Raw genomic sequence first — 27,290 nt, 5'->3', positions numbered from 1 at the left:
GAGCTGTGGCAAGAAGGTTTGCTGTGTCTGTCAGCGTAGTGTCCAGAGCATGGAGGCGCTACCAGGAGACAGGCCAGTACATCAGGAGACGTGGAGGAGGCCGTAGGAGGGCAACAACCAGCAGCCAGGACCGCTACCTCCCGCCTTTGAGCAGGAGGAGCACTGCCAGAGCCCCTGCAAAATGACCTCCAGCAGGCCACAAATGTGCATGTGTCAGCAATGGTCTCACAAGGACTCTGAGGATCTCATCTCGGTACCTAATGGCAGTCAGGCTACCTCTGGCGAGCACATGGAGGGCTGTGCGGCCCCGCAAAGAAATGCCACCCCACACAAGGATTGACAACCGCCAAACCGGTCATGCTGGAGGATGTTGCAGGCAGCAGAACGTTCTCCACGGCGTCTCAGAACTCCACGTCTGTCACATGTGCTCATGTGCTCAGTGTGAACCTGCTTTCATCTGTGAAAGCAGCACAGGGCGCCCAGTGCGAATTTGCCAATCTTTGGTGTTCTCTGGCAAATGCCAAACGTACCGCACGGTGTTGGGCTGTAAGCACAACCCCCCACCTGGGACGTCGGGCCCTCATACCACCCTCATGGAGTCTGTTTTCTGACCGTTTGAGCAGACACCATGCACATTTGTGGCCTGCTGGAGGTCATTTTGCAGGGCGTCTTGGCAGTGCTCCTCCTGCTCAAAGGCGGAGGTAGCGGTCCTGCTGCTGGGTTGTTGCCCTCCTACGGCCTCCTCCACGTCTCCTGATGTACTGGCCGTCTCCTGGTAGCGCCTCCATGCTCTGGACACTACGCTGACAGACACAGCAAACCTTCTTGCCACAGCTCGCATTGATGTGCCATCCTGGATTAGCTGCACTACCTGAGCCACTTGTGTGGGTTGTAGACTCCGTCTCATGCTACCACTAGAAGAGAGCACCGCCAGCATTCAAAAGTGACCAAAACATCAGCCAGGAAGCATAGGAACTGAGAAGTGTCTTGTGGTCACCACCTGCAGAATCACTCCTTTATGGGGGTGTCTTGTTAATGGGCCTATTAATTTTCCACCTTTTGTCTATTCCATTTGCACAACAGCATGTGAAATTTATTGTCAATCAGTGTTGCTTCCTAAGTGGACAGTTTGATTTCACAGAAGTGTGATTGACTTGGAGTTACATTGTGTTGTTTAAGTGTTCCCTTAATTTTTTTGAGCAGTGTACTACTGTATCCTAATAACCTGAGTTAAAAAGTGAACAAAATAAAAATACATTTGATGGTGGATTGTCAAGATATTCTCTTTGCAACTGTGCATCTAAAATACTGTGAGTGATTTATTGATTAATAGAGTGGCAAATCATTGGGTATTGATTGACTTTGCTGCTAATAAATTATTTTGTGATCATGTCACTTTGCATGAATGAGCATTAGAGTGAGAGTTTCTAAGTAGAGCTTTCCTCTCACAACATTCAGAGTTGCATTTTGCTTTGTTTTCAGTATATATCAGAGGAACATACATTGAACATACATTTTCCCCGTCTTAAAGGCGAAATCTGCAATTGCTACATCCATTTTTGGACTTATAAATTAATGATATATACCCATTGATTCTTGAAGACTACAATTTCTAAATGCCTCATGAGCTTAGTTCTGTCAGATCCCACCAGGACTTGTCACGCCCTGACCGTAGAGAGCTTTTTATGTCTCTATTTTGGTTTGGTCAGGGTGTGATTTGGGTGGGCATTCTATGTTCTTTTTTCTACGATTTGTATTTCTGTGTGTTTGGCCGGGTGTGGTTCTCAATCAGAGGCAGCTGTCTATCGTTGTCTCTGATTGAGAACCATACTTAGGTTGCCTTTTCCCACCTGTCTGTGTGGGTAGTTGTCTATGTGTAGTTGCCTGTCAGCACTCATTTTTGTATAGCTTCACGGTTCGTTTGTTATTTTGTTAGTTTGTTTAGTGTTCGTTCTTTAATAAATTAGTATGTACGCATCCCACGCTGCGCCTTGGTCTCCTCTCTTTGACGGCCGTGACAGGACTGGAAAATATAAGCTTGTTTTACTTCAATATTTGTAAACATTGTAAATGTAAAGAAACGCAGTGTAGCCTCAAAACATGGATAAAATTATAATATTCCCATAATCTACACTATATATACAAAAGTATGTGGACACCCCTTCAAATTAGTGGATTTGGCTATTTCAGCCACACCCGTTGTTGACAGGTGTATGAAATCGAGCATACCGCCATGCGATTTCCATAGACAAACATTGACAGTAGAATGGCGTTACTGAAGAGGTCAATGACATTCAACGTGGCACCATCATAGGATGCCACCTTTCCAACAAGTAATTTCGTAAACTTTCTGCCATGCTAGAGCTGCCCCGGTCAACTGTGAAGTGGAAACTCTAGGAGAAACAATGGCTCAGCCACGAAGTGGTAGGCCACACAACTCACAGAATGGGACCACTGAGTGCTGAAGCGTGTAGCACGTAAAAATCTTCTGTCCTCGGTTGCAACACTCACTACCGAGTTCCAAACTGCCTCTGGAAGCAACATCAGCACAAAAACTGTTAATCAGAAATGGGTTTCCATGACTGAACAGCTGCACACAAGCCTAAGATCACCATGCACAATGCCAAGCGTCGGCTGGAATGGTGTGAAGCTCGCCGCCATTGGACTCTGGGGCAGTTGAAACGCGTTCTCTGGAGTGATGAATCATGCTTCACTATCTGGCAGTCCGACGGACGAATCTGGGTTTGGCGGATGCCAGGAGAACACTACCTGCCCCAATGCATAGTGCCAACCGTAAGGTTTGGTGGAGGAGGAATAATGATCTGGGGCTGTTTTTCATGGTTCAGGCTAGGCCCCTTAGTTCCAGTGAAGGGAAATCTTAAAGCTACAGCATACAATGACAATCTAAACAATTGTGCTTCAAACTTTGTGGCAACAGTTTGGGGAAGGCCCTTTCCTGTTTCAGCATGACAATGCCCCCGTGCACAAAGCGAGGGCCATACAGAAATGGTTTGTCGAGATCGGTGTAGAACTTGACTGGCCTGCACATAGCCCTGACCTCAACTCCATCGAACACCTTTGGGATGAATTGGAATACCGACTGCGAGCCGGGCCTAATCGCCCAACCTCACTAATGCTTTTGTGGCTGAATGTATCTATTGGATCTACATCTATTGGAAAGCCTTCCCATAAGAGTCAAGGCTGTTATAGCAGCAAAGGGAGGACCAACCCCATATTAATGCCCTTGATTTTGGAACGAGAAGTTCGACGAGCAGGTGTCCACATACCTCTGGTTTTGTAGCGTAAATTTGTTCATTACAATGGCCAGACCAAGAATGGACCGTTTGTGCGTCACATCCGGTGGAATATTCTAGCGGATTCGTCTGTGGGGCTTTAAAAGCAGGCGCGCTCAGACGCAAAGTGAGATACTTTGGACAGGAGAATCATTATTGGAATGCGATAAACAGCCACTTTGTACACATGAAGAAGTAACTATTACAGAAGAGAGATTTATTTAATACGATTGTTTAGTTCCATTCAAGACGTGGCAATCATTTGCACTATTTCAGCAGCATCTTTAGGTCATTCCAGGTAAGTACAACTGTTTAAACTAACCGCATATCAGCTTACATAGTGTGCATAAAACCGATTGTTGTCTCCTATATGCAATTTTTATGAGCATTTCAGTCAATTTTATTTAGAGAGGCTATGGATCGAAGATTTTGTTCTCAATGTGTGACGCACTTTGTATAAAATAAAATTGCAGCAACCATTTTGTTTTTGTATTTTGAAAATAATTTAAGATTTAAAAATACTATTATCTACAGTGAGAATTATGCGTTTAGCGCCCAACTTTACCCACTGTATAGACTATTGAACGTAGTAAACCGGTGAAGAATTTATGATGAAGCGCGTGGCTCTGGTGCTGAAGAAACTGCGTAGTGCGCTCACACCCACCGGATCAACCTATAGGCTACTGCCGAGCCCACAGTCGACTTGTTATCTGTTGTAGCTAGATACTCTAGTACTTTGACTGTGTTTAGGAACTTGTAGTAGTTCATGTTTTGAAAATGTACAATAAATATTGCTTTTGAAATAGATTTTCATTTGAAAATGAAATTGATAGTCTTATTTTGGAGCGTTTTTGACTATAATAGATGAGGCTGCTATGGCTTGGTACATTGTGAGCCTAATGTTTTTTTTGTGAATGAATTAATTTTTTTTATTTCACCTTTATTTAACCAGGTAGGCTAGTTGAGAACAAGTTCTCATTTACAACTGCAACCTGGCCAAGATAAAGCAAAGCAGTGTGACACAAACAACAACACAGAGTTATACACGGAATAAACAAACATACAGTCAATAATACAATAGAAAAAGTCTATATACAGTGTGTGCAAATGAGGTAGGATAAGGGAAGTAAGGCAATAAATAGGCCATAGTGGTGAAATAATTACAATATAGCAATTAAACACTGGAGTGATAGATGTGCAGAAGATGAATGTGAAAGTAGAGATACTGGGGTGCAAAGGAGCAAAATAAATAACAGTATGGGGATGAGGTAGTTGGATGGGCTATTTACAGATGGACTATATACAGGTGCAGTGATCTGTGTTTCCGGAGTCCCATAGGGCAGCACACAATTGCGTTTCCGACAGATTAATTTGATATATAATTATCAGAGAGATTGGTGGTTGATTGAGTTACTTTAGCCATAGGCCTACAGTGTTTATTTATGCCTAGATCAGAGTCCCTACAATAATAATTAGATAGCTCAGTCAATTATCAACTGCAGGGGATTAAACCAGTGAAATTGTCTTGTAGCCTACCATAATGGACAAATACAGACCTCAAACCTGGAGCTCTGAATATACCACGATTATGTGCACCATTGTTATAGCAGTCATTGTAATATGTTATGAAGTTGACTATACATTAGGACAGATAATACAAATGAAAATAAAGTAAAATCAAAATGCAGCAAATTGTTCTCTTAGTCGACTGGGTTATCTCACTATGGGACACACCCTCTTGCGGGTCATTGGTTGAAGCTTTATTCAACCACTCCTATTTGCCATATCTTCAATTTTAGCCTACTGGAAAGTGTGTGCCCTCAGGCTTGGAAGGAAGCAATAGTAATTCCGCTACCTAAGAATAGTAAAGCCCCCTTTACTGGCTCAAATAGCCGACCAATCAACCTGTTACCAACCCTCAGTAAACTTTTGGAAAATATTGTGTTTGACCAGATACAATGCTATTTTACAGTAAAGAAATTGACAAACTTTCAGCATGCCTATATAGGACATTCAACAAGCACTTTACATTTTTTTTACCTTTATTTAACTAGGCAATTCTTATTTTCAATGACGGCCTAGGAATAGTGGGTTAACTGCCTTTTTCAGGGGCAGAACGACAGATTTTTACCTTGTCAGCTCAGGGATTCGATCTTGTAGACTTTCGGTTACTAGTCCAACGCTCTAACCACTAGGCTACCTGCCACCACTTACACGAATGACTGATGATTGGCTGAGAGAAATTGATGATAAAAAGATTGTGGGGGCTGTTTTGTTAGACTTCAGTGCAGCTTTTGACATTTTCCTTGGCCCCAAAAAACGATACCGCAAAAAAAAGTGCAGCCTTTTAAGCATTCTAATACAGTTAAATAGTTAACACACACGGACGCAGTGGTCTAAGGCACTGCATCTCTGTGCAAGAGGCATCATTACAGTCCCTGGTTCGAATCCTGTATCACATCCGGCTGTGATTGGGAGTCCCATAGGGCAGCACATAATTGGCCCAGCATCGTCCGGGGTAGGCGTCATTGTAAACAAGAATTTGTTCTTAACTGACTTGCCTAGTTAAAGATTACACACACACCACACTAACCAAAATGTTATTTTGTTGGCATTTACGTATGTCCCCATTACCAGTAAAACATAATCAAAACCTATTTACTTCACTTACTTGCTGTGCTGTTTCGTTGTTCAATCATTTCATTCCAAACCAGGATTTCATCATGCATGTCAAGCAGTGAAGTTTCAGCGCTGTTTGTCCATGGCCTCTCTTCCTCGGTGCGCACTGTCACTGTGTCCGTCTCCATCTTGTCCAGCTGTGTATGTAACATTTCACGTTAACCCTGTTTGTCTGCATCGAAGTAGCGGTCCTTGTACCTAGCGTCGAGCATGGTAAAGAGGCTCAGAGAGAATGCCACCGAATCGCTTGTTCACAGCCTCAAGTTTTAACCCCACGGTCTGTCAGAAGTTTTGTTGAGCAGGCGTTTCATTGCCATGACAGACGGTATCACGTCTGCTGCAGACGCAGTTGATGAGCTTATTTCCCGAGTCAGTTGTTCGAATGGAGCCAGTAGTGTGTTCATGTTCTCAAATGCCATTGAAATTGCAGCAGCGTTATGAGAACCAGCACATTCTTGAGCATGTAATACGGCTTTCCTCAGTATGAAATCTTCGTCGACCCACTGTGCTGTCAGACTCATAATGCTCATGGGGCTGACATCGCTGGACCAAATGTCAGTAGTGAAGCTCATGGATGTGAGTTTCAACAATACTGTGTAACTCCGGTAGGGCAACATTTGAAAAATAGTGTATACCGGGGCTCGACCAGTCGGCGAAAGCCAACATAATCCACGACAGAGCATGATTGATTGTCAAGGCCAATGAATTCCATTATCTTGGCGTTAATGGATTTCGCCTTTGAGTTGTCTCAGTGAAAATGTCTTACTCTTTAAAATGACTGCTTGACTTGAACTTGTTTAGTTGTTGGAAGTGTGTGCTTAGCATTTTTCTGCTTTTGTCTGTGTAGCGCTGTCTTTTTAATTATGTCATCTACTTACGTTATATAGGTATGCACGTTAGCTTTGACATCGGTTTTGCACATCAGTGTTAAACTAGACGTTGGCATTTTTGGCTAATATCGTCCGATTCCGATATATCGTGCATCCCTATGTGTTATGGCTTTACACCCCCTGCTATATTGTGGATAAAGAGTTACCTGTCTAACAGAACACAGAGATTGTTGTTTAATGGAAGCCTCTCCAACATAATCCAGGAAGCATCAGGAATTCTCCAAGGCAGCTGTCTAGGCCCATTACTTTTTTCAATCTTTACTAATGAATTGCTACTGGCTTTGAGGAAAGCCAGAGTGTCTATGTATGCGGATGACTCAACAGCTACTACAGCGACTGAAATGACTACAACACTTAACAAAGAGTTCCAGTTAGTTAGAGTGGCTGGCAAGGAATAACTTAGTCTTAATATTTCTAAAGCATTGTATTTGGGACAAATCATTCACTAAACCCTAAACCTCAACTAAATCTTGTAATTAATAATGTGAAAATTGAGCAAGTTGAGATGACTAAAATGCTTGGAGTAACCCTAGATTGTACTGTCATGGTCAAAACATATTGATACAACAGTAGCTAAGATGGGGAGAAGTATGTCCATGATAAGGAGCTGCTGTACCTTCTTGACAGCACTGTCAACAAGGCAGGTCCTACACCTACTCATTCAAGGGTTTTTATTTTATTTTTACTATATTCTACAATGTAGAATAATGGTGAAGACATCAAAACTATGAAATAACACCCCAAAAAGTGTTAAACAAATCAAAATATATTTGAGATTCTTCAAAGTAGCCAACCTTTGCCTTGATGACAGCATTGCACAATATTGTCAGTCTCTCAACCAGATTCATGAGGTAGTCACATGGAATGCATTTCAAATTTATTTCCTTAATGCATTTGAGCCAATCAGCTGTGTTGTGACAAGGTAGGGTTGTTATACAGAATATATCCCTATTTGGTAAAAGACCAAGTCCATATTGTGACAAGAACAGCTCAAAGCAAAGAGAAACGACAGTCCATCAATACTTTAAGACATGAAGGTCAGTCAATTCGGAAAATTTGCAGTCGCAAAAACCATCAAGCGCTATGATGAAAATGGCTCTCATGAGGACCACCACAGGAAAGGAAGACCCAGTGATACCTCTGCTGCAGAGGATAAGTTCATTATTACCAGCCTCAGAAAATGGAGCCCAGAAATGCTTCAGAGTTCAATTAACCTCTCTTGGGTACGTGAGACGTTAGCGTCCCACCTCTTCAACAGCCAGTGAAACTGCTGGGCGCCAAATACAGAAACACTCATTATAAAAATTCAGAAAACAAAACATATTTTACATAGGTTTAAAGATTAACTTCTTGTGAATCCAACCACGGTGTTAGATTTAAAAAATGCTTTACGGCGAAAGCATACCTTGCGATTATTTGAGAACATAGCCCAGTAGACAAATCATTACAAACAGTAACCAGCCAAGTAGAAGAGTTACACAAGTCAGAAATAGAGATAAAATTAATCTCTTACCTTTGACGATCTTCATATGGTTACACTCAGCAGACATTAATTTACTAAAATGTTCCTTTTGTTCGATAAAGTCTCTTTATATCCAAAAACCTCAGTTTTGTTCGCGTTTTCTTCAGTAATCCACAGGCTCAAACGCAGTCAAAACAGGCAGACAAAAAAATCAAAATTGTATCTGTAAAGTTCATAGAAACATGTCAAACAATGTTTATATTCAATCCTCAAGTTGTTTTTAGCCTAAATAATCGATAATATTTCAACCGGACAATAACGTCATCAATATGAAAGGTAAACAAGAAAGGCACGCTCTCGGTCTCGCGCATGAAAAAGCTCTGACACTTTAGGGTCCACTCATTCAGACTGCTCTTACTTCCTCATTTTTCAGAATACAAGCCTGAAACAATTTCTAAAGACTGTTGACATCTAGTGGAAGGCATAGGAACTGCAATTTGAGTCCTAAGTCAATGGATACTGTCATGGCATTGAATAGAAAACTGAACACACTGAACTCTGTCTGCAAAGTAGTTGGTGAACCAGGCAAGGCAGTCATCAGAAAAACTGAGTCTGCCGATAAGAATATGGTGATTGACAGTCGAAAGCCTTGGCCAGGTCGATGAAGACGGCTGCACAGTACTGTCTTTTATCGATGGCGGTTATGATATCATTTAGTACCTTGAGCGTGGCTGAGGTGCACCCGTGAGCAGCTCGGAAACCGGATTGCACAGCGGAGAAGGTACGGTGGGATTCGAGATGGTCAGTGATCTGTTTGTTGACTTGGCTTTCGAAGACCTTAGATAGGCAGGGCAGGATGGATATAGGTCTGTAACAGTTTGGGTCCAGGATGTCTCCCCCTTTGAAGAGGGGGATGACCGCGGCAGCTTTCCAATCCTTGGGGATCTCAGATGATACGAAGGAGAGGTTGAACAGGCTGGTAATAGGGGTTGCGCCAATGGCGGCGGGTAGTTTCAGAAATAGAGGGTCTAGATTGTCAAGCCCAGCTGATTTGTATGGGTCCAGGTTTTGCAGCCCTTTCAGAACATCTGCTATCTGGATTTGGGTAAAGGAGAAGCTGGGGATGCTTGGGCGAGTAGCTGCGGGGGGGGGGGCGGAGCTGTTGGCCGAGGTTGGAGTAGCCAGGTGGAAGGCATGGCCAGCCGTTGAGAAATGCTTGTTGAAGGTTTCGATTATCATGGATTTATCAGTGGTGACCGTGTTACCTAGCCTCAGTGCAGTGGGCAGCTGGGAGGAGGTGCTCTTGTTCTCCATGGACTTTAGTGTCCCAGAACTTTTGGGAGCTAGAGCTACAGGATGCACATTTCTGCTTGGAAAAAGCTAGCCTTTGCTTTCCTGACTGACTGCGTGTATTGGTTCCTGACTGCCCTGAACAGTTGCATATCGCGGGGGCTCTTCGATGCTATTGCAGTTCGCCACAGGATGTTTTTGTGCTGGTCGAGGGCAGTCAGGTCTGGCGTGAACCAAGGGCTATATCTGTTCTTAGTTCTGCATTTTTTGAACGGGGCATGCTTATCTAAGATGGTGAGGAAGTTACTTTTAAAGAATGACCAGGCATCCTCAACTGACGGGATGAGGTCAATATCCTTCCAGGATACCCGGGCCAGGTCAATTAGAAAGGCCTGCTCGCAGAAGTGTTTTAGGGAGCGTTTGACAGTGATGAAGGGTGGTCGTTTGACTGCGGACCCGTAGCGGATACAGGCAATGAGGCAGTGATCGCTGAGATCCTGATTGAAGACAGCAGAGGTGTATTTGGAGGGCAAGTTGGTCAGGATAATGTCTATGAGGGTGCCCATGTTTATGGATTTAMGGTTGWARCTGGTGGGTTCCTTGATGATTTGTGTGAGATTGAGGGCATCTAGCTTAGATTGTAGGACTGCCGGGGTGTTAAGCATATCCCAGTTTAGGTCACCTAACAGAACAGACTCTGAACCTGGAAAGTATGACAGAACTTTGCAGGCTATCTCTGCAGTAGATTGCAACTCCTCCCCCTTTGGCAGGTCTATCTTGACGGAAAGTGTTATAGTTGGGTATGGAAATCTCAGAATTTTTGGTGGCCTTCCTAAACCAGGATTCAGACACAGCAAGGACATCAGGGTTGGCAGAGTGTGCTAAAGCAGTGAGTAAAACAAACTTATCTCAACATCAACTGTTCAGAGGAGACTGTGTGAATCAAGCCTTCATGGTTGAATTTCTGCAAAATAAACATTGCTAAAGGACACCAATAAGAAGAGACTTGCTTGGGCCAAGAAACACAAGCAATGGACATCAGACCAGTGGAAATCTGTCCTTTGATCTGATGAGTCCAAATTTGAGATTTTTGGTTCCAACTGCCGTGTCTTTGTGAAACACAGAGTAGGTGAACGGATGATCCCTGCATGTGTGGTTCCCACCGTGAAGCATGGAGGGGGAGGTGTGATGGTGCTTTGCTGGTGACACTGTCTGATTTATTTAGAATTCAAGGCATACTTAACCAGCATGGCTACCACAGCATTCTGCAGCGATAGGCCATCCCATCTCGTTTGGGCTTAGTGGGACTATCATTTGTTTTTCAACAGGACAATGACCCAAAACACACCTCCAGGCTGTGTAAGGGCTATTTGACCAAGAAGGAGAGTGATGGAGAGTTGCATCAGATGACCTGGACTCCACAATCACCTGACCTCAACCTAGTTTGGGATGAGTTGGAACGCAGAGGGAAGGAAAAGCAGCCAACAAGTGCTAAGCATATGTGGGAACTCCTTCAAGACTGTTGTAAAAGCATTCCAGGTGACCACCTCATTAATCTGGTTGAGTGTGCAAAGCTGTCATCAAGGCAAAGGGTGGCTTCTTTGAACAATCTAAAATATATTTTGATTTGTTTAACAATTTTGGGGGGGTTACTGAATGATTCCATGTTTTATTTCATAGTTTTGACGTCTTCACTATTATTCTACAATGTAGAAAATAGTAAAAATACAGAAAAAAACCCTGAAAGGGTAGGTGTGTCAAATCCTTTTACTGGTTCTGTATAAAGATTGCATTTCTTTTCCACCACCTTGGTAAATAAAGTTTTCTGTTTCTGGCTAGCTAGCCCCCTGGTAATTCCATTTGCTTTCATCCGTTTGGTCGAAACGAGGTGTCAACATGCTCACCAGCTAAGTCGTCAGGGAAGGGGGAGAAGAAGCAGAGCAAAGCTTACTCTTCCAAAGTGCAGGCATTACATGTCCGGGACAGATTCCCATCCACTCTGTACTACTTGCCTCGCCGCTGAACACTCTATGGAGGCTCTCGTCGACATCAGGCAGCGCCCTCTCTGACCAGAAAATAGATTACTCCCCTGAAGATTTCTACCTTCTGCTTAATTTGTGCTACCCAACTAGACTGAAGAGGTAGTGCAGGATTCATTAACTGACCGCCCCTTCGAGACAATGAGGCTCTGCCACAACTTGACGTTAAGTATCCCACGCCTCCCCCACCTTCCAAGAAGACTAGGATGGATGGAATCTCCTCTGAGCGATTCTACATCCGTCTGACAGTGTTTACCAGCCTTCTCAGACTATCTGGTGTCTTGTTGGCGTCTTCCTGGGCAGAGCCACTCAAGTCAACTTTTCCTGACTTCCGCCACTTGGATATGCACAGCATGTAGTCGTCGGGATGGCTCAGCCCGTTTCCTGTGGACCCTTCCCTGGCTGAGCACCTTGACCCGACAGCTTTGAGCTCCTCTTCCTGTGCCCCCAAGCTCGCTCAACCCAATGACCGCTTCACTGCGTACGTGTATGAAAGGATTTCTGATCTGCAGCTCAGACGGGGCGCTCTGTGAAACCATCTGCCCTCCTCTCTGTCTACATGGTAGTGCAGGCTGTGGGACTCCCTGGTGAATGCTGGCACCGTCGACCAGGAGAAGCTAATGGAGCTAAGTTCCCTTATCGGCCATACCACTCAAGCGTACGCTGAGGCTTTTGGGAGGATCATGGTGCATTAGATCGTTGGCCAGAGAGCCCTCTGGATGTCTGAGAGGGAGAAGGAAAAGATCCTGAATGGACAGCTCGATCCCAGCATGCTGTTTGGACCAGACATATCGGAGATCCAGGCCAGGTTCGAGTCTAAACTAAAGGAGATGTGGGCTCCCTGTTACCATGGAAACAAGCCACAGAAGCCCACATTCACCCAGGTCGTCACCATGAGGCCTCCCTCCCAGAACTGGAGGATCCCTAAGAAGCCTCAGCAGCCTTCTCCGGCAGCTCTGTCCCAGGGACAAGGACCGTCTGCTCACCAGCAACGCGGTGCCTCAGGGCACAGGCATCACTCCAAGCAATGAGTAGCGGAGACCACCTCAGCTCCATTTGGAGGGACATGGAAAAAGCGGCACACCTAGCGCAAGGTGTGGGGGCTCGAGGAGCCGGCAGAGCTCCTCCGACCTCGACGGCCAGAGTCTTCTTAGGAGTCCTGCGTCAGGTCACAAGCTCAGGTCACAAGCTCCTGTAGCACAGGTGCCCCCTCCCCATCTCAAGACCCAGAAGTTGAGGCAGGTCAACACTGTTTCCCAAGTTCAGTTCTCTAATGGTTCCCATTACATACAGGCCCATAGGCCAAGGGTGATGGTTCAGAATATTCCCATGCAAAACAATGAACCTTTCGAGGGCGTTATTGTCTGGCCTGGCTGGTCCCACATCCCTTGCGCCCCACAGTGAGCCGTGGCGCACGTGTGCAGTCTCCCCTTGGGTCCTATGCACTGTAGACCAGGGGTACAAACTACAACCCCCCCCCCCCACACATTTTATGGGAATAGTGCAGTCCACTGCACGGGGGAAGCGGCCCTAGTCCAGAGAACAAGATGCAGTCTCTGTTGGCCAAGGGAGCCGTACGCGTGGTACCAAGGGAGGAAGCTCACCAGGGCTTCTTTAGCCATTATTTCTTAGGTCCCAAAAAAGGGGAAAGGTGATACGCCCCATCCTGGATCTATGACACCTCAACAAGCATCTGAGTCTACAAATTCTGAATGCTATTGCATGCTGTTAGATTGGATTCGTCCGAATGAGTGGTTCACCACAGTAGACCTCAAGAATTCTTATTTCCACCTCGGACTGCACACAGGATATATGAGATTTGCCTTTGAGGGCATAGTCTACGAATATCTCACCTTACCATTCGGTCTGTACCTTGCCCCACGGACATTCACGAAGTGTGCCGAAGCCACCCTAGCCTCCATATGGGAGAGAGGCTTAAGAGTTCTGATGTACATCGATAACTGGTTGATCTGCGTGGACACTCGGGTTCAGGCAGCGGCGCATATAGCCCGGGTGTTGACGTACTGGCTCGCTCTAGGTTTAAGTATAAATCGCACCCAAAGTTTGCGCTTACCAATGTAGCAGAAAGTCTCTTTGGGATTGTCTCCGGACTCACCATGGAAAGAGCAACGTATTTTTACTACTGCCTCAGTGTTTTGGCTGGCAACATCAGTTACATACTGGATGTGTCTTGGGCTCATGGCCTCCATAATTGACTGGTCAGGTCGTACAATATGTCTACGGTAGTGTATATCAACCGCCAAAGAGGAATGCGCTCCTGTCAACTTCACTCTCTGGCGTGAGAGATCTTGCTATGGAGCAGTGAACATCTGTCTCTCAGAGGAACATGTGTCAGGCAGACTTAGCTCTGGTGCGGATTCACTGTGGAGTGGCGACTTCATCCCAAAGTTGTCGAGGGGGTGTGGGAGCATTACGCCAGGGTTGCCGTTGATCTGTACGCATCGCACGACAATGCGCACTGTAGCTTGTTGTTTGCGACGAGATCCCAACGTGGCCAGACGTGCTTATATACGCCTTCCCGCTAGTGGGCCTGGTTTATTTTATTCCCCCCCACCCCTTGACAGAGTGCATTCCTCCTTGACAGAGAGGGCGAGTGGACTATCCTGATAGCCCCGCATTGGCCTGGGAAGTGATGGCTGGTGGAGATTGTACAGTACCCCTCCTGCACGCGCAACTATGGCGCATCCCACAGCGACGGGATCTGCTATCCCAAGCACAGGGTGAAATAAAAAAAGCTTGCCTCCGAACGTGGTTGCCACAATTCAGAGCGCCATAGCCCCTTTTACAAGAGGTCTTTATGACCTGAAGTAAAGGGTATTAGAGATGGTGTAAGAGACGCGACTTGGCCCCTCGTCATTGTTCCATCACTGCCGTTCTCTCCTTCCTACAGGAATGGCTCAACAAGGGCACGGTCTTTTCCACCTTTAAGGTATACTTGGTGGCGATCTCAGCCTGCCATGTAGGACTAGGTGAGACGACGATCGGGGCTGACCCCCTGGTTCGTCGTTTTATCAAAGGGAGTCTCCGTCCGGTCTCCAAGCCACTTGCCCCATCATGGGCCTTGGCACTGGTTCAGGATGCAATTACATGCGATCACTTTGAACCTCTGGAGACAGTGGCTCTTAAGACTATGTCTTATAAGATGGCCTTGTTGCTCTCCTTGGCCACGGCCAAGCCCTTTAACGACCTTCATGCGCTCTGTTTATTTGTGCGGCGGCTAGTTGGGCTCCACCTCACACCTTTTGAGGTTCTATCCCCTGGATGTAACCGCGCCCTCCCTGGTGCACGCAGTCCTTGGTGCTGAGTAAGATGGATCAGGTACATTACCATACATTGTAATATTGTGTGTGTGTCTCTTCACTGTCCGTGTTGTTCCATAAGATGTAGTTTTTACTGCTTACTTGAGTTACTTCATGTGGACGTGTAGTCATGGCTCTATGTAATACTGTGCATTTCCCAGAGTCTGTTCTGGACTTGGACTGTGAAGAAACTCATGGTGGCATGTCCTGTGAGGTGTCTGAGCTGTTTTAAGTTGATGGGTCATTTATAACAACATCTTTTGATATAGCCAATCATTTCAATGGCAGTTTCACTGGTAAAGTGGACAAACTGAGAAGTTTAATAACATTGAACAGTGAACCATCATATTTGTGTATTGAAGATCTAATAATGAAAGAGAAGGATTTCTGTTTTGAATTTGGTTAAGTTTGTGTGGAGGAGGTGGAAAAACAATTGTTATGCATCAATAATGACGAGCCACCAGGTATAGAGAACTTAGATGGTAAACTATTGATAATGGTAGCAGACATTATTGCCACCCTTATTTGCCATGTTTTTAACCAAAGCCTAAATAAGTGTTTGTGTGTCCACAGGTGTGCAAGGAAGTAATTACACTACCTAAAAATAGTAAAGCACCCTTTGCTGGCCTTAACAGCCACCCAATCAGTTTGCTGCCTGCTCTTAGTAAACTGAGTCATTTTTTAACAAACTTATAAACTTATAAACTACTGACTTTCAGCATGCATTTAGGGAAGGGCACTCAACTTGTACTGTAATGACTCAGATGACTGATTGGCTAAGCTGCTTCTCTAACATCAGATATGTACAGTGCGGTATCTCTCAGGGCAGTAGCCTTGGTCCGTTACTCTTCTCTATTTTTACAAATGATGTACCACAAATGATTAACCAAGCTAAAATGATTATGTATGCTGATGTTTGCACTTTCTACACATCAGCACCGAAAGCCAGTGTTTTCACTAAGACTCTTAGCAAGATGTTCGTGTCAGAATGGGTAATTAACAATAAACTGGTCTTAAATACATCTAAAAACAAAAGCATTGTATTTGGTTCAAACCATTCTTAGACCTAAACCTCAACTGGAGTTGTGCATAAAGGGTGTGACCGTTTAAAAAGCTGAACTCCTAGGAGGATGTCATATTGACAAAGTTGTTGTGAAGATGGGGAGAGGTATGTCTGTTATGAAAAAAAAATATGTTCTGCATTTTTGACATCTACTGTACTAGTTATTCAGGCTCTGATCTTGTCCCATCTTGACTACTGTTCGGTAGTATGGTCAGGTGCAGCAAAGAAAGACCTAGCAAAGCTGCAGCTGGCTCAAAACAAAGCAGCACGCTTTGCCCTTAACACATAACTAACATCAACAACATGCATGAAAGTGTTTAATGGTTGAGGAGAAATTGACTACTTCTAGTCTTTTTGAGAAACGTGTTTGACAATGCCTAACCACTTGTATAATCTGTTTGCATACACTTCAAACAGATGTACATACCCCATCAGACATGTGACGATGGATTTCGTCACGATACCCAAACAAAAAAACCACACTAAATGCGTCGCTCAGTTATGTATAAAGTCATTGTGGAAAGCTCAGCCACCAGAGTTTACTCTGGCAAAAAGTAAGTTTAATTTACAATATGATGTTGATCCTTTTTTTTATCACAGCGCCTCTCCTCTCTAAAGATCTAATTTAACTGTACTGTATATATGAATAGTGTGTAAATAGCATTTTTGTTGTCTGTCTTTCCAATAACTTTTTTAAATGTAATATCTTATGATATTTTTGTCTTACTGTTCTGTACTTTGTCATGTATTTGTACATTTTCCTTTGGACCCCAGGAAGAGTAGCTGCTGCATGTTCAGCAGCTAATGGGGATCCTAATAAACTAAACTTAACTGAAAATGCTATTTCCTTTTAAGTATGTTTTTCAGTCCAGAACTAGGCTTAATCTGTTTCTTGGAAACAGTCCCTAAATGTTGTATTTTTTCCAGCTGTTGTGCTGTGGGCAGACAGACGCAGAGAGAACCATGATTCTGCTGACTCCATCCTCTGGTAAGTGATTGTTTTTGGGTGCCCCTGGGCAAATGTGCATGACAAGGTTTTGATTATCTGTGTCAACACTAGAGGTCCTGGTAAGAATCATGCAAAACTTGTATCCTGTTTTATAAGTGTGGTGGTAAGGTACTGTAGTATGCAGTATTTGAGGGTAGATGGAAATAGTCAAGCCCAATGGGTCAAGTCAAAGACACACGCATAGTCAAGCCCAAAGGGTCAAGTCAAAGACACACGCATGTGAAGAGCCGGGTTGAGGACAGCTATGAGCCACTAGGCATAATGATGATGATAATAATTATGTGTTTAGGTGCTGTAGCTAACATAGAAGTGAGTGTCGTTTTTTCACATCTGAGATCACGTTTTTCCCTTATACTTGTACTAGATTAGAGTTATAGCAGGTTGTCTACTTTTCAAATGATACAGTGGATAATACATATTGTTACTCATCAATATATGTGATTATGTAGATTTTAATTTAATGCTACAGCAATATCCTTTATTTCTATTTTTTGATGTACTGTTGCACCTTTTTTTCTAAGAGTGTAGGATCAGGTCCCCCCTTTCTTATTCATTATAATCTGAAAGGCAAAACTCATCCTAGATCAGCACTTCTACTCTGAGACACTGAATATGGGCCCAGAAATACTAACTTAAAAGTGTGAATGTGTCTAGCTCTGGCTTGATACTTGGTGGTATTTATCAGTGGTGAGACAGTATTGACTGGCTGGATTAGGGATCAGACCTGGTGTATCCTTTCCACTGAGTTGTGAAACACAAGATGGCTATTTTTATTTTTCCAGAAGAGTAAGTGTGTTTCTGTTCTAACTGGGTTATTTTAAAACATTCTAGGCTAAACAGACACAGCTTAGTGGAAGATACTGTAAATATATCTGGTTATTGATTTAGCATAGTTTACCATTTTGGGTTTTCTGGTTAGGTTGTCGAAAGCCAGGTAATGTGAATCGGAAATGAGAAGCATGCTTGTCAAGTGAACTTAACTTCTTCTTAGAAGTTGTTGTTGGCTTGTGCTTTGTCTCATACACTGTTTTCTTTCAGATGAAGAGTCTGTTGAACTCGACTGGCTTTGGAATCACATGAAGTTCTGTGTGCAAAACAGAATAGTAGGAACATGACTTTAACCCTTTTTCACGTACAGACGTTAGTTTGTTAGACTGTTCGTTTTTTTGTTAAGTTGCTATGGTAAGCTTTTTATTTCTGTTTATTTTATTTAGTGCTATGTGTGTCTTTGTCTGCGAAGACAACCTCTTTGCTACTTTTATCACTTCAGTTTATTAACTTCTGTGTGAAATCTAAACTCTCTAGCAGAGCCACAGACACTCAAGAACAAAGATCCCTTTGTTTGCCTTAATTAAAAACCCTCACAGCATTGCAAGGAACAAAAACAGTTCTGGCCATAGTGAAGCAGCTTGCATCATTAGACCTTCCAGCTTGCTAAGTAAGATGACCTATACATGATGCCTTTCAATATGTTTCAAGATTCTGTCATTATTAATTCAATCAGAGTCAAATTAAATTGCCCTTACATTCTTTCTTTGATTACTTTAATAACTGTGATGGAATTACTCAGTATTATACAGTTACTTCTGATAGGAACTTTGTTATAACAATACTTGGTTTCCACATAACAAATGTATAAGGAAACTGTATTTGCAAGTAATTACTATGCCATTTCTACAAACTATGACAAAGACAGACAACAGACAAACTGTTAAAGATAGATACTTTTTTTAATAGCTACCCATCCATGTGAAAGATGCTGCCATGTGTTTGTCATTGTTCTAGGTCACTGGTTTTGCCAGTCAACCAGCTTAATGAATCAACAGCCCGGTAGAGTCAATATCTCAGGGTTGCACTATAGTAGTATGTGTGGAGGATAGTCCATTACTATAGTATAGTACTATGTGTGGACAGTCCATGACTAAATCATAGTAATATGTATGCACAGTCCCTTACTCCCTCCCCACCAGTCTGTCTCCGCTATAAATGTACTATACACTGCCGGTCAAAGTTGTAGAACACCTACTCATTCAAGGGTTTTCTTTATTTTTACTATTTTCTACATTGTAGAATAATAGGGATGACATCAAAACTATGAAATAACAATTATGGAATAATGTAGTAACCAAAAAGTATTAAACAAATCAAAATATATTTGAGATTCTTCAAATAGCCACCCTTTGCCTTGATGACAGCTTGGTATTCTCAACCAGCTTCACCTGGAATGCTTTTCCAGCAGTCTTGAAGGAGTTTCCACATATGCTGAGCACTTGTTGGCTGCTTTTCCTTCCCTCTGCGGTCCGACTCATCCCAAACCATCTCAATTGGGTTGAGGTCGGGTGATTGTGGGGGCCAGGTAATCTGATGCAGCACTCCATCACTCTCCTTCTTGGTCAAATAGCCCTTACAAAGCCTGGAGGTGTGTTGGGTCATTGTCCTGTTGAAAAACAAAAGATAGTCCCACTCAGCGCAAACCAGATGGGATGGCGTATCGCTGCAGAATGCTGTGGTAGCCATGCTGGTTAAGTGTGCCTTGAATTCTAAATAAATCACTGACAGTGTCACCAGCAAAGCCCCCCTACACTAGAACACCACCTCCTCCATGCTTTACGGGGGAAATGCACATGCGGAGATCATCCGTTCACCCACACCGCATCTCACAAAGACACGGCGGTTGGAACCAAAAATCTCAAATTTGGACTCCAGTCCAAAGGACAAATGTCCACCGGTCTAATGTCCATTGCTCGTGTTTCTTGGCCCAAGCAGTCTCTTCTTATTGGTGTCCTTTTGTAGTGGCTTCTTTGCAGTAATTCGACCATAAAGGCCTGATTCACACAGTCATCTCCTGTTGAGATGTCTGTTACTTGAACTCTGAAGGCTGCAATTTCTGAGGCTGGTAACTCTAATGAACGTATCTTCTGCAGCAGAGGTAACTGTGGGTCTTCCATTCCTGTGGTGGTCCTCATGAGGGCCAGTTTCATCATAGCGCTTGATGGTTTTTGCGACTGCACTTGAAGAAACTTTCAAAGTTTTTGAAATTTTCCATATTGACTGACCTTCATGTCTTCAAGTAATGATGGACTGTCGTTTCTCTTTGCTTATTTGAGCTGTTCTTGCCATAATATGGACTTGGCCTTATACCAACTAGTATCCCCCCCTACCTAGTCACAACACAACTGATGGGCTCAAACGCATTCAGAAGGAAAGAAATTCCACAAATGAACTTTTAAGAAGGCACACCTGTTAATTGAAATGCATTCCAGGTGACTACCTTATGAAGCTGGTTGAGAGAATGCCAAGAGTGAAAAGCTGTCATCAAGGCAAAGGGTGGCTACTTTGAAGAATCTGATTTGTTTAAAACTTTTTTTTGGTTACTATATGATTCCATATGTGTTATTTCATAGTTTTGATGTCTTCACTACTATTATACAATGTAGAAAATAGTAAAATAAAATAAAACTTGAATGAGTAGGTGTTCTAAAACTTTTGACCGGTGGTGTATATTTGCAAAATAAGTATTACGTGAGTCACTATGACAATATTGACACTATCAAATGGTGTTTACTGTACATACTGAGCCAGCCCCCTCATTTGAATGTTTTATTCTGAAAAGTGGAATAGTCTATCGAATGGTGGGTCTCCAATAAACGTACATACTACTTGGTAAGTGCTACTACTTTTTATTAGTTACATGAATCAGTTTTGTATAGGTTTGTAAATAATGTACAATTTGTATATTAAAAATGACATTTCTTTGCAAATGTTCATTCTTTGATAACGAAATACTTGATTTAATATTGTGTGCTTCAAAAAAATTATAATTGTTACAATCTAAATCACTTGTATATGTATTTAGGTAATACCATATACTCAACATGCTGGTTACAAGTACTGCTGTAGGGTGGGTGCATGGGGCTTTACTTTGGCCCTTTAATTTTCACTCCTCTTTTTTCCATATCTTGGTACAACTGCTGATTGCTGTCCTGGTGTTGAGGGGCCACTTAAGTAGCAAGTCATATGAGCCAAATGAGCCAAACAAGTTAAACCTGATCATTTGCTAAACAAAATTGTTATAGCAATGATTATTTTGCGTGTTTGGTTTGTTTGACATCCGTTTAAACAGGATAGCACTTTTGGCATACTGTACAGCAGTATAAGTATGGCCATCAGATATGATATGGTCCTATCATATCTGTAGTGTTTTAGCAACAATCCTCTTCAGAGCAGCTAAGTGAACCTAAAATAGACCACTAGCTAATAGCAATCACTGTCCTCACTGTTCTCAGGTTTCTTCCAGCACACCAATAAGCTCTTTCTGAGCGAGCAGGCCACTGGTGTCCAGCTCAAGGAGTTTGTACGCAAAAATGCAGCCAATGCTCTGTCTATGGCCAACATGCTCATGGGCATGGCCTCTATTCTCTGCAGCCTGAACGGGTGAGTGAACACACATTTCAGTATCTGATTTTATTTAAGAAACTATAGTATGGATTGAATGTTTCTACTAGTAAATGGATTTGTAAGTGGCAGTATTATGTTACAGCAGCGTACATCTTTGTTAATCTGTGAGGCATATTTTTTTTCAAAACTAATTTGATTGTCATATTGACAGTTAAAACACACATGTCCTGTCAAACAAGCTGAGCTGTTGAGGGAAGACCAAGATTAATACAAGCAGCTTAACAAGGTCAGGTCATCTGGCCTTCAGCTCTAAAACATTATACAGCACACTTCAAACACCACCCTTAAAGCGTTATTGAAGTTAAATAATATACACTCGTGGCCAGTTTTTATTAGGTATACCCATCTTGTACCAGGTCAGACCCCCCTGTTGCCTCCAGAACAGCCTAAATTCTTCATGGCATGGCTTCTACAAGGTGTAGCATTCAAATGTTGCTCAATTGTCAAGGGACCTAATGTGTGCCAGGAAACAATTCCCCACACCACTGCCACCAACCTGTACCGTTGTCACCAGGCCATGGACTCATGCTGCTTATGCCAAATCCTGACTATGCCATCAGTATGACTTAACAGGAACTGGGATTTGTTGGACCAGGCAATGTTTTTCCACTCCTCAAATGTTCAGTGTTTGTGTTCGCTCGCCCACTGGAGCCACTTCTTTGTTGTTTTTAGCTGATAGGAGTGGAACCTGGTGTGGTCGTCTGATGCAATAGCCCATCCGTGACAAGGACCAATGAGTTGTACGTTCCGAGATGCCGTTCTGCACACCACTTTTGTACTGCGCTGTTATTTGCCGGTTTGTGGCCCGCCAGTTAACTTGCACGATTCTTGCCATTGTCCTTCGACCTCTCATCAACGAGCTGTTTTCACCCACAGGACTGCCGCTGACTATGTTTTTTGTTTATTTCACCACTCTCAGTACCCAACCTTTTCTAGCATGAGAGCTAGTTTGAATTTTTTGAAACATGTCATGAGCTACTTTTTCCCCCCAAATAGGCACATTCTTCTCTCCCCTGCAACTCTTCCCCGAGTCCTTAGTGTACATGAGAAAGTAGTGCACTGTTTTCTGTCAATATACATGGTTAATAAACAACTTTAAGGGGGCACTATAAAATCGACAAGTTTATTCTCTCCCAAATTATGTTTTATAATTTCCCAAATGATGTTGTCAGTGTTATTTCTTTGCTGTTTTAGATAAACTTTTTTTTTCTCACTCAATTACAATTATTCATAGAAAAATTATGAAATTGGATGTTCTGAGTTCATGACAATGGTTAAATAACATTAGAATACCATTTTTTTAGGTCCGGAAGAACACTTAACAAATGTGGATTTTTGTTGGTGTAATTCCCCTTTTTTAATTGTATCTCGCTCTTTAATTGCATATCTACAGTGGCTTGCGAAAGTATTTTTACAAAAAAAATTGCCTTACAACCTGGAATTAAAATTTATTTTGGGGGGAGGTTGTATCATTTCATTTAAACAACATGCCTACCACTTTGAAGATGCAAAATATTTTTTATTGTGAAACAAACAAGAAATAACACAAGAAAACTGAAAACTTGAATAACTATAACTCTTCACCCCCCAAAGTCAACACTTTGCAGAGCCACCTTTTGCAGCAATTACAGCTGCAAGTATATTGGGGTATGTCTCTATAAGCTTGGCACATCTAGCCACAGGGATTTTTGCCCAATCTTCAAGGCAAAACTGCTCCAGCTCCTTCAAGTTGGATGGGTTCCGCCGGTGTACAGCAATCTTTAAGTCATACCACAGATTCTCAATTAGATTGAGGTCTGGGCTTTGACTAGGCCATTTCAAGACATTTAAATGTTTCCCCTTAAACCACTCAAGTGTTTCTTTAGCAGTATGCTTAGGGTCATTGTCCTGCTGGAAGGTGAATCTCCGTCCCAGTCTCAAATCTCTGGAAGACTGAAACAGGTTTCCCTCAAGAATTTCCCTGTATTTAGCGCCATCCATCATTCCTTCAATTCTGACCAGTTTCCCAGTCCCTGCCGATGGAAAAACATCCCCACAGCATGATGCTGCCACCACCATGCTTCACTGGGGATGGTGTTCTCGGGGTGATGAGAGGTGTTGGGTTTGTGCCAGACATAGCATTTTCCTTGATGGCCAAAAAGCTACATTTTAGTCTCATCTGACCAGAGTACCATCTTCCATATGTTTGGGGAGTCTCCCACATGCCTTTTGGCGAACACCAAATGTGTTTGCTTATTTTTTTCTTTAAGCAATGGCTTTTTTCTAGCCACTCTCCTGTAAAGCCCAGCTCTGTGGCGTGTACAGCTTAGTGGTCATATGGACAGATACTCCAATCTCCGCTGTGGAGCTTTGCAGCTCCAGGGTTATCTTTGGTCTCTTTGTTGCCTCTGATTAATGCCCTCCTTGCCTGGTCTGTGAGTTTGTGGGCAGCCCTCTCTTGGCAGGTTTGTTGTGGTGCCATATTCTTTCAATTTTTTTAATAATGGATTTAATGGTGCTCTGTGGGATGTTAAAAGTTTTGGATATTTTTTATAACCCAAACCTGATCTGTACTTCTCCACAACTTTGTCCCTGACCTGTTTGGAGAGCTCCTTGATCTTCATGGTGCTGCTTGCTTGGTGGTGTTGCAGACTCTGGGGACTTTCAGAACAGGTGTGTGTGTATATATATATATATATATATATACTGAGATCATGTGACACTTAGATTTCACATACATTTAAACTCAGTTTTTCACAATTCCTGACATTTAATCCTAGTAAAAATTCCCAGTCTAGGTCAGATCACCACTTTATTTTAAGAATGTGAAATGTCAAAATAAGAGAATTATTTATTTCAGCTTTTATTTCTTTCATCACATTCCCAGTGGGTCAGAAGTTTACATACACTCAATTAGTATTTGGTAGCAATGCCTTTAAATTGTTTAACTTGGGTCAAACGTTTCAGGTAGCCTTCCACAAGCTTCCCACAATAAGTTGGGTGAATTTAGGCCCATTCCTCCTGACAGAGCTGGTGTAACTGAGTCAGGTTTGTAGGCCTCCTTGCTTGCACATGCTTTTTCAGTTCTGCCCACAAATGTTCTATGGGAATGAGGTCAGGGCTTTCTGATGGCCATTCCAATACCTTGACTTTGTTGTCCTTAAGCCATTTTGCCACAACTTTGGAAGTATGCTTGGGGTCATTGTCCATTTGGAAGATCCATTTTCGACCAAGCTTCAACTTCCTGACTGATGTCTTGAGATGTTGCTTCAATATATCCACATAATTTTCCTCCCTCATGATGCCATCTATATTGTGAAGTGCACCAGTCCCTCCTGCTGCAAAGCACCCCCCACAAGATGATGCTGCAACCCCCGTGCTTCACGATTGGGATGGTGTTCTTCGGCTTGCAAGCCTCCCCATTTTCCCTCCAAACATAACGATGGTCATTARGGCCAAACAGTTCTATTTTTGTTTCATCAGACCAGAGGACATTTCTCCAAAAAGTACGATCTTCGTCCCTATGTGCAGTTGCAATCTGTAGTCTGGCTTCTTTATGGCGGTTTTGGAGCAGTGGCTTCTTCCTTGCTGAGCGGCCTTTCAGGTTATGTCGATATAGGACTCGTTTTACTGTGGATATAGATTATTTTGTACCTGTTTCCTCCAGCATCTTCACAAGGTCCTTTGCTGTTCTGGGATTGATTAGCATTTTTCGCACCAAAGTACATTCATGTCTAGGAGACAGAACGCGTCGCCTTCCTGAGTGGTATGACGGCTGCGTGGTCCCATGATGTTTATACTTGCATACTATTGTTTGTACAGATGAATGTGGTACCTTCAGGCATTTGTAAATTGCTCTCAAGGATAAACCAATTTTTCTGAGGTCTTGGCTGATTTCTTTAGATTTTCCCATGATGTCAAGCAAAGAGGCACTGAGTTTGAAGGTATGCCTTGAAATACATCCACAGGTACACCTCCGATTGACTCACATGATGTCAATTAGCCTATCAGAAGCTTCTAAAGCCATGACATAATTTTATGGAATTTTCCAAGCTGTTTAAAGGCACAGTCAACTTGGTCTATGTAAACTTCTGACCCACTGGAATTGTGATACAGTGACTTATAAGTGAAATAATCTGTCTGTGAACAATTGTTGAAAAAATGACTTGTGTCATGCACAAAAGTAGATGTCCTAACTGACCTGCCAAAACTATAGTTTGTTAACAAGAAATTTGAGTATGTGGTTGAAAAACAAGTTTTAATGACTCCAAGCTAAGTGTATGTAAACTTCCGACTTCAACTGTATGCACGCACCACTTTTCCGTTTTTTTTATTTTTACTTCACCAATTGACTATTTTGTGTATGTCCATTACATGAAATCCAAATAAAAATCAATTTAAATTACAGGTTGTAATGCAACAAAATAGGAAAAACGCCAAGGGGGATGAATACTTTTGCAAGGCACTGTAGCAAGTGAGGAATGGGCACTTTTAGTGTGCCGGTCTAGTGATGGTTCTTTACTGCTGCCACTCATTTCATGGCAGTTTGCATATAGAAAATAATAGATACAAATGACATATTTACTCATGATATACTTCTGCCAGGTAAGCCTACTTTGCAGTTAACATTTAATTGACAAGGTTTTGGGGAAAGTATTTCTGTCAACCCACGAGACGGTAATCACATCAACTGGCTACACACAGGGATAGACAAATGTGCACACCAGACAGACTGGGCTATATTGCTGGAAATTGCTTGGCATTTTTAAGCCAATAGTGGCTAACCAGGGGTGGGATAATGTTAATGTTGGGTTGATTAGATAGTAGCTGGGAGCTTGCAGTGTCTGATACCTGTGATATTTGTTTATGACAGTTTGCGGAAGAACACGTGAATTGCATGGTGAGCTAATCAAAGGTGGGCTGGGCTGTGAACTACTGGTAGCTCGCGATCAACCTGTTGGAGACCCCTGCCTTAGACACTGTAGTGCTTGGAAAAACCCAGGATGCCGGCCGTTTCTGAGATACTGGAACCGGCGCACCTGGCACTGACAATCATACCATGCTCAAGGTCGCTTAGATCACTTTTTTTTGCCCATTCTAACGTTCAATCAAACAGTAACTGAATGCCTCGACGTCTGCCTGCTTTACGTAGCCAGCCACATGACTCACTGTCTTTAGGAGCGAACCATTTTCATGAACTGGCCACTGAGTGTATATGGTGTGACAAGCAGCTAAGTAAGTAGAATATACAGTTTATCTTCTGCCATCAAGCATCCTAAGTAGGTCCAGTGGTAACAAACAAGTAATGCGTAGGTTATAATTGTGTAATTACAGTTTTATCATGTAAGTACCTAGTGATTTCTGCATTGTAAAATACAATTCTAGCCAACATTTGACCCTCATTTTCCAGCCACCAACATGCTGCCTGCTGGCTGGTCCTGATTGGCTACCTGCTGGATTTGGCAGACGGGGCAGTTGCCAGGCGACTGGATGCATGCTCTGCACTAGGTGAGTGGAGTGATGTCCATTTCCCAGGGTTAAACTTCCACAGACACGCTGATGCACTAGCCTGAAACATGTTAGTTTGAAAATGACTATGAGAGGGCAAGACCACACAAACATATGGAACCAGGTTAGTGATGCACACAGCCCAGCCCTCTACTACAGGCACTGGTCATTATAGCTGATGGATCAAAAGGCAACAGTTACTCCTGAAAAGACAGAAAAAGGAGGCATGTATAATGCAGAGAAGTGAATTTACCGATGTATTTACATATTTTACAGAGGTAGAAGCAGATCAGCATACAC

General features: G+C 42.9%; 1 protein-coding gene across 3 annotated transcripts in view; it reads left to right on the top strand.

The window, feature by feature from the left end:
• The first annotated feature begins 3,358 nt into the window (after positions 1 to 3,358).
• tmem269 (transmembrane protein 269) overlaps positions 3,359 to 27,290 on the top strand; it is a 34,853-nt gene continuing 10,921 nt past the window's right edge. The window contains exons 1-5 of one of the 3 annotated variants that reach the window (XM_024005234.2): positions 3,502 to 3,591; positions 16,454 to 16,590; positions 16,964 to 17,024; positions 21,332 to 21,479; positions 26,893 to 26,990. In XM_024005234.2, coding sequence (XP_023861002.1) covers positions 17,000 to 17,024; positions 21,332 to 21,479; positions 26,893 to 26,990 — 271 coding nt within the window. In that variant the 5' untranslated portion in view covers positions 3,502 to 3,591; positions 16,454 to 16,590; positions 16,964 to 16,999. Of the gene's footprint in view, positions 3,592 to 10,942; positions 11,154 to 16,453; positions 16,591 to 16,963; positions 17,025 to 21,331; positions 21,480 to 26,892; positions 26,991 to 27,290 lie in introns of all 3 variants that reach the window. The other 2 variants (XM_070448016.1, XM_024005233.2) reach the window with 2 other exon arrangements.

The sequence above is a fragment of the Salvelinus sp. IW2-2015 genome, linkage group LG17 (assembly GCF_002910315.2).
Source record: "Salvelinus sp. IW2-2015 linkage group LG17, ASM291031v2, whole genome shotgun sequence".
Taxonomy (NCBI): domain Eukaryota; kingdom Metazoa; phylum Chordata; class Actinopteri; order Salmoniformes; family Salmonidae; genus Salvelinus; species Salvelinus sp. IW2-2015.
Note: the sequence above shows the minus strand (reverse complement) of the source record. Positions and strands in the feature narration are given on the sequence as shown.